Genomic DNA, 8,310 nt, shown 5'->3' on the forward strand with positions numbered 1-8,310 from the left:
GGGATATCTGGTCGGCGTGGACGGGTTGGACCAAAGGGTCTGTTTCCATGCTGTACATCTCGATGACTCTAGTGGATGTTGCAGTTTATATTTCTTGGCTTCAAAATGCTGCTTCTGTGGAAACTGGGTCAGTTTCATAAGAGGCAGCATTTTCCCATTTAGTCATCTGCCAAAAGCTCGGAGTCTCCCTAGAATTACTGGTTCCATTCTGTATTTCCAAGCTTTTCTTGCATTTACTGTCTATGACAGCCATAGTGTTATTGTCAAATACTTTGTACATAGAATGCCTACCGTGTGGAAACTGGCTATTTGGCTAAACAAATTCACACCAACTCTCTGAAGAGCCTCCCACCTAGACTCAACCCCGTACCCTATCCCTGTAATCCTGCATGGCTGATCCACCTAGCCTGCACATCCCTGGATGCTATGAGTAGTTTAACATGGCCAATTCACCTAACCTGCACGTGTTTGGATTGTGGGAGGACACCCACACAGACACTGGGAGAATGTGCAAACTCCACACATTTGCCTGAGGCTGGAATTGAACCCGGGCCCCTGGTGCTGTGAGGCAGCAATCCCATCAAGCACCGACATCTCCAAATTGAGCTACCCAGCAGACATTCCTCTCCAGAGGAAGCATTAGCAAACCAGATGGACTTTTTAACAACAAGCAATGATTGCTGTGATAGTCATCATTACTACAGACTAGAATTGTGTTCCAGATTCATTTAGTCAAATTCAAATTTGCATCAACTACAATAATGAGCTTTGAACCTAGTCACCACAGCATTGGCTTGAGCCTTTGGATTATAAGCCAAGCACCAGTTTCGTTATACCACCACCTCCACTAAGGTTGGCCCAAATTTTCCTATGTCTTTCTGGAAAGAATGATCACCATTCTACGTAAAATAAAAGGTATTAAAACACCTATTTTCATTTAGATTTCCTTCCCTCCCAGTTAACTACTTTCTCTAAAATATTATCCTTGCAGATACTGGTGGAAGAAATAAATTAAAGCCCTGTGAGTAATACTAAGCATGCTGCTTCTTTTTGCTTGTTAACTGTTATGGGAAGGATAGGAATATTTTACCATAGATACCAGAGTTTTGGGATTGAGACTTTTCTGTTTGCACTGCTATCTTGTGCAGTACATGTTAGATTTTAAGTGCTTAACTCCTCAGATGGTAAGAACCTGAAGATGGGGACATTCCTCATTGAGATCTCATTATTGGGTCATGCTTGTATTATTTGTTTTTTTTTGAAGCTATCGAGCCCCTCAATCAAATGGTTAAACTGAGCAGGCTTGGGATAGCTTAGCAATTAACCCTCTGAGCGTGGGTTTTGTCGTAAGCTGTAAATGGTGCTTGCCAACCAGTTGACTGGAGCTCCATTCCACTGGAGATAATGTGCGTGGAAAGGAAACCAGAGAAGGTGATACAAAAACTTCTCATGAAAGCCAGACTAAAACAATAATGCAGATTTTAATTAGGCAGGCTTTGTGGGAAAACATTAACTCACAAGTGTCGTGTTTCTGTAGTGTGGTGGTTATCACGTTTGTCTAACACGTGAAAGATCCCCAGTTTGGGCAGAAACAACGTCACAGGTACTCCCGTGTTAACTCAGCGAGGTGTGCTATGCCTGCTTGCTGATAGAAGTGAACAGAGCTCCTCATTTAAGTAAGATGGCTCAGTGGTTGACAGTGCCAGGAATCTGGGTTTGGTTCCATACTTGGGCAACTGTTTGTGGAGTTTGCACGTTCTCCCTGTGTCTGTGTGGGTGTCCTCCCACAGTCCAAACATGTGCAGGTTCGATGGATTGGCTATGGGAAATTGCCCATAGTGTTCAGGGACATGCAGTCGAGGTGGGTTAGCCATGGTACTTGCAGGATTACAGGAGGAGAGTGGATGTTCTTTGGAGGATGGGTGTGGACCTGGGCCAAATAAAGTGCTTCCACGCTGTAGGGATTCAATATTTCTATGATCTGCAACATAAAAAATTGATGGTTTGCTTCATGTCAGTGGTGCTTAAGATTCAATTTAGTTTCTTGGGAGAGAAAGGCAAACCATGCTGAGAAATCAAGTTTTAAAAGTGGAACTGAATGCTTCACGGATGGCTGGAAATCTATCAATTAAATGCCTACACAATCAGATCTGATTTTCACTTGATAAGGACCCTGTTACGAGCAAATCAAGACTTCATGTAAGTTTAAGTGTCAAGAATAGAGCTGTAATGGCTTTGTTTTGTCTCTGTATTTCCCCATTTAGTTTTCTAATGCATGGAATAGGTGGAAGTATAGTATTGAAGTTGTAATTGCAACCTGGTATGCAAGGGGATTTGGAATATCGCCATTCAGTCTGCTTTAATAATATATTGAGCTTGTTGAAAATGTCTACTGCGCACAATATTTCGTGTTCTGTTTCCCTCCCCAGCTCAAATGCAGTTTGCCTTCCTACTAATTTACATTGGGACATCCTGTTTTCATGCTGTGATCTGTTTGCAATGGTCTGTAGTGAATTGGTAGTGCAACTCGACTTTTTTAAAACCCCACCTAAAAGGACAAGTTTGCATTTAACAGAAATTGAAACAAAATTCAAATGTCCATCTGTGCAAGCGTAATCGTATGTTTCAGAACACGTTATGCAGGCAGGCAAATAAATGCTTAACATGTTGCATTATATTGCACTATCGTTTCACTACAGGCCATTGCAAACAGATCACAGCATGAAAACAATGTCCCATGTAAACTAGTAGTAAGGTAAACCGCATTTGAGCTGGAGAGGGAAACAGAAAATCAAATATTGTGCATGGTAGGGTTTCACTAAGCTCAACAAGGCCAATACATTATAAACTGAAAATGTGTTGCTGGAAAAGCGCAGCAGGTCAGGCAGCATCCAAGGAGCAGGAGAATCGACGTTTCGGGCATGAGCCCGAAGAACGAAACGTCGATTCTCCTGTTCCTTGGATGCTGCCTGACCTGCGCTTTTCCAGCAACACATTTTCAACTCTGATCTCCAGCATCTGCAGTCCTCACTTTCTCCTCCAATACATTATAAAAGCAGACTGAATGGTGATATTCCCAATCCCTTTAAATACCAGGTTGCACTTACAGCTTCAAGGCTAAATTTGGTATCTTATTCCATGATTCACCTTATTTAAATAAATCTGACATTTTTTTTGGAAAATCTACAAATTGCCATGTTTTTCTAAGTAGGCATTTGGTAAAGCTTCAGGGTGGATGTTACTGGCTGATGTGTGAAGTTTTTGTCCAGTTCATCCATTGCTACTCTGCTCAAGCATTGGTTCCTGATCCTACAATGCCTTTAATTTTTCAATTTTTTGCATCCCCAACTTCAAATTCCTTCATTGTCTGTCCCCTCCCCTCCCAATTGCTTCTCCATCTTTGTTACTTCCCACCCCCTGACACATGATCTCTGCACCCCTCCAGTTTTGACTTCTTGCACTTCTCCGGTTTTCATCCTCCTCCATCTCTTTATTCCCCCCCAATTTGGTGAATTTGCTTTCAGATGTCTAGACTGTTAAGTTGCAGAATTTCTAAAGCATTTTACTCCTTTACCTTTTATGATAACCTTCATCACCTCTTTTAGAAACCTTTTGGTCACCTGACATCCAATCTCCTTGTGTGTGTAAATGTAAAATTTTCTTTTAATGCTTCCATGAAGTGGAATGCTTCCATGAAGGGACTTGACACTATTGAAGGTGTGATCATCAACGTTTCCCTTGCTTTTACTTTTGTTTACATATCTTTTTAATTGACTTTCATTGAATCAGAAGAATCCCTACAGTGTGGAAACAGGCTACTGGGCCAATCAAGTCCACACTGATCCTCCAAAGAGCATTCTATCCAGACCCACCCTACCCTATCTCTGCAGTTCCTATGTCTAATCCATCTAGCCTGCACGTCCATGGACACTCTGGGCAAGTTAGCATGGCCAATCTACCTAACCTGCAAATCTTTGGATTTTGGGAGGAAATCAGAGCACCCAGGGGAAACCCTACGTACACAAGAAAAATGTGCAAACTCCATACAGACAGTTGCCCAAGGATGGAATTGAACCCAGGACCCTGGCGCTGAGACAATAGTGCTAACCACTGAGCTGCCATGCTGTACTTCCTGATTTCTTTAGTCCTGTTGTATTTTTAATTTTTCACTGCCACTGTCTTATCATTTACCCTCATAATATCTTTTTGATATAACTTGAATTTGCAGTTTTATTTTGTGCTGCCCCCAACTGATATGAATATTTTTAATCAGTTTATTCGGATGTACTAGATCACACCTCTGGAACAGATGGGACTTGAACCCAAGTCTCCCAGCCTAGAGGGGAACACTGCTGTGCTACAAGAACTCAAACTGATGATTATCAGTTGGGTATTGATCACTTTCAGGTGGTACATGTTGATAGGGATCTCACCTGTACTTTATCTGTATAGGAACAGACTAAGACTCTGGTTGTACAGTTGAGTGTTCATATCTCTGGGCGAAGCTCTGGCTTAACACTCACCTGCCCAAAGGTGCATCATAACATATCCAAATAGTTACAAACAATTATAGAAACAAGCTTAAGGGTGGATTTTCTTTTGGTGCAAGTCACATAGTGTGACTCTGTTTAGAACCTCTGCTTCTGTAAATATCTTCTGGCACCTGCCTTCCACATTTTAACAGCATCTGAATACTTAACACATCCTATTATCTATTTTTTAACCTTGAATCTTTGCAAATGCCTACTAATGGAGATGAGGTTTCCTCTGAAATCTGATGGGAAAAATGTAATATAAATAAAATAGCGTGTTATTGAGGTGGTTCTCTTATTTCAAAGACAGTTGTATCTTGGAAGTCTTCTCTACTTGTCAACTTGTTTTTGACTTGAATAAGCACTCATGTTTTTCTGTTGTCTTTGCTTTTTAGGGAATGACGATCTTTTTAAACAGAAGGAATCTGTTCTGAAGCTCGTAACAAAAACCCTACCTTCAGGTTCACTTTCCCTAGAGAAGAGTGTTTGCAGCAAAGAGGCAGTTCAACGGCACCATTCCTTTCCTCCATATCCCGGGAGGAAAAGCTCAATGAATGGCTTAAAAAGCAGCTTTACAAGTTTGCCTGTCTCCCATTCAAAAGAGAAAAGAAAGCGCAATTCATCACCTGACATCAGGAAAAAGAAACGAGACACCCTATCGCAACATTTAGATGTGACTTTTCCTAAGAAAAGCTGTGAAAGCAGGACCACTGGTAAATACAGCAGTGCTATCACTGAAACAGGTTGCAATGGAGTGCTGAAAGATCACAATAATGGTGATTTGGAAAATGAGGATCTGCCTCTTGAGGCTGATGAATTTCCAGATTCACATAGTTGCTTACCATTTGATTCATTGCTGGATGAGGAAATATCAAGGAACAAACCTCCAAATGTGCATGTGAGGTTTCCTGTAGAGGAGAAGGCCAAGTCTGCTCTGGACAGTGTCATTTCTTCGAAAGAAAATCGCTCTGGGCTCCTTAGTAGGCACTGTTTGGTTCCTTTTGACAGTAAAAGAACACAAAGACATGAACCCAACTCTTTACCCGTTTTGCCTTTGGATGAGGAAAGTAGATCCTTATCCTCTCAAGAGAAGAGACAGTTGGGACGGTCCAGTGCTGTCCGCATATCAGACACCAGTAAAGGAAGCGATAGGAAACTGAGGGACAGCTATATTAGCATGGACAGTGACGATGATGATCACTGTAATTTAGACAGTGATGAAGATGAAAATCTTGTGGCTTTGGATGATCTCCTAACTTTGCGTAACAAGCCTGTATCTAGTACACCAGAAAAGCTTGACACTTCCCTTCCGTCGTCTACAGCTAACACACCCACAGGATGGTTCACTGTAAGTTCATAATAAAGCCTTATGAAGTTTCTGTCATTTTCCATCAGCCAACTTTGACATTGTTTGTCTGTAACTTCATGGAATCGTAGAATCCCTGCAGTGTGGAAGCAGGCCATTTGGCCTATTGAGTCCACGCTGACTCACCGAACAGCATTCCTGCACCCATCCCTGTAACTCTGCAGTTCCTATGGCTAATCCACCTAACCTGCATGTCTTTGGACTGTGGAAGGAAACTGGAGCACCCGGAGGAAACTCTCAAATATTGGATGAATGTGCAAACTCCACACAGCCAGTTGCCTGAGGGTGGAATTGAACCTGAATCCCTGCCTTCTGTAAACTTTGTGCCTTACCTTTTCTCACTTGGTTTTGGCTCTATGGTGAGATTTAATGGATAGGCCAGAAAAACATTTGAAAATACAGCTAATTTGAACTGAAAGCTGGTATACTGGTGGCTGGAAAGGGAGAATAAATAAAAGACAAAACATGTAGCTCAGAATCTGTTTACAAAGAATTATTTCTCTTTGTAAATGAAAGTTTACTGTTGTAGGGGCACTATTATGTTCCATAGTGATGAACCTGGGTTGTAACTAGTTTGACTGCTACTATTCTGCACCTAACAACATAAGAGCATAAAGAAAAGCAGGTGTCAGTCAGTCAGCCCTTTGAGTCTAAGGTAAAACAAAGAACTACAGATCTTGGAGATCTGAAGCAAGCAAAAACAGAAATTGCTGGAGAAACTCAGCAGGTCTTGGCAGCATCTGTGGAGAGGGAGAAAAAGGAGTTAGCATTTTGATTCCAGTGACCCTTCTTCAGAGTTGTTCTGCTTTGCCCTCCACAGGTGCTGCCAGACCTGCTGAATTTCTCCAACAGTTTGTTTTGTTTTGTTTGTTTCAACTCTTTTTGAGGGAGTCATGGCTGATCTTTGACCTCGGTGCTATTCTCTTGTGTTATCCCTACGTTCCCTTGCTGTATTTAATATGCAGGAATCGCTCATCTCCATCTTGAAAGTACTCCGTGACTGAGCATCCATGTAAAAACACTTGACCAGTTGCTGCAATAATAAGCAAGGTTACCCTCCTGAAAAACTGAAACATAAATATTAGATTTGATGCTTTGCAGACATTAACAGGGCTCCTGCTGTTGATTGCTGTCCAACTTCGCTAAGAGTATCAAGTGCAGATGCTGTCTTTGTTCATATGTGCGATTTCAGATGTAAAAATCCAAGTGTCTTTTCTGCATTTCGTAAGCAGTTTGGTTAGAAATATGCAGGGGTCAAATTTCTAATTTCCTGCAATTCATTTCATTGCACAGGTCTTAGAGGACTTGTGTGCTGGTCAGCAAGAATTGAAATTGCTAACACCCAAGTACGTGGGCTGCTGAAGCTGAACCAGCCATGAGTTCAGCACAGCCAAGAAGGGAATATGGTTTGGCTGTGCAACTGCTTGACTATTGTGCTCAGCTATTGTGACAACTGTAGCACAGGCACTGGGTGTGAGGTTCAATATAAGAAGTAACCTCCCTGTCTCCATTGGGTCAGGATACACAGCTTATTTTGTTTTGCCAGTGTTATTGTTAAAAGTTTTTAGAATGATGCTCACCTTCCCGTTTCCTAATGATCATGTCTTTTGAATTTCAGTTTAAAAATAGCAAACAGGCAAATTATTCAAACAGCTTTGATCGCCTACTTAAAGAGAAGCAGCAGTCTGAGGGGTGAGTTTATTTATCTTGGCTACTCTTGCATTTTTAAGTCTGTTTCTATTTACCACAGAGCTGAAATTTAAAAATCTTGATGAAGTCCAACTTTTTGAGCTCTTCTGTAGCTCTGGATCCATTTTGTTATTTGTGAAGTGTCTTGGTGGTGATTTTTAATTATACAGTAGAGTCAAATTTATTTTCATGTTTTGAGATCTTTGATCACCTGGTTTGGACCAGCACCCTGATTGTTGTACCTGTACCATTACTGCTATTTTTAGAGTCATAGAGTCATAGAGATGTATAGCATGGAAACAGATCCTTCGGTCCAACCTGTCCATGCCGACCAGATATCCCAACCCAATCTAGTCCCACCTGCCAGCACCCGGCCCATATCCCTCCCATGTATGGGTATATTCAAATACCCATCCAAATGCCTCTTAAATGTTGCAATTGTACCAGCCTCCACCACATCCTCTGGCAGCTCATTCTATATACGTACCACCCTCTGCGTGAAAAAGTTGCCCCTTAGGTCTCTTTTATATCTTTCCCCCCTCACCCTAAACCTATGCCCTCTAGTTCTGGACTCCCAGATCCCAGGGAAAAGACTTTGTCTATTTATCCTATCCATGCCCCTCATAATTTTGTAAACCTCTCTATAAGGTCACTCCTCAGCCTCTGACACTCCAGGGAAAACAGCCCCAGCCTCTCCCTATAGCTCAAATCCTCCAACCCTGG

At 41.8% G+C, this 8,310-nt stretch overlaps 1 protein-coding gene across 1 annotated transcript in view; it reads left to right on the forward strand.

Moving 5' to 3' along the window:
- Positions 1 to 8,310, forward strand: part of slf2 (SMC5-SMC6 complex localization factor 2) — a 109,390-nt gene that overhangs the window by 60,418 nt on the left and 40,662 nt on the right. Inside the window, exons 5-6 of the mRNA XM_043713065.1 lie at positions 4,928 to 5,880; positions 7,517 to 7,590. Coding sequence (XP_043569000.1) covers positions 4,928 to 5,880; positions 7,517 to 7,590 — 1,027 coding nt within the window. The remainder of the gene's footprint in view (positions 1 to 4,927; positions 5,881 to 7,516; positions 7,591 to 8,310) is intronic.

This window comes from Chiloscyllium plagiosum, chromosome 22 (assembly GCF_004010195.1).
Source record: "Chiloscyllium plagiosum isolate BGI_BamShark_2017 chromosome 22, ASM401019v2, whole genome shotgun sequence".
NCBI lineage: Eukaryota > Metazoa > Chordata > Chondrichthyes > Orectolobiformes > Hemiscylliidae > Chiloscyllium > Chiloscyllium plagiosum.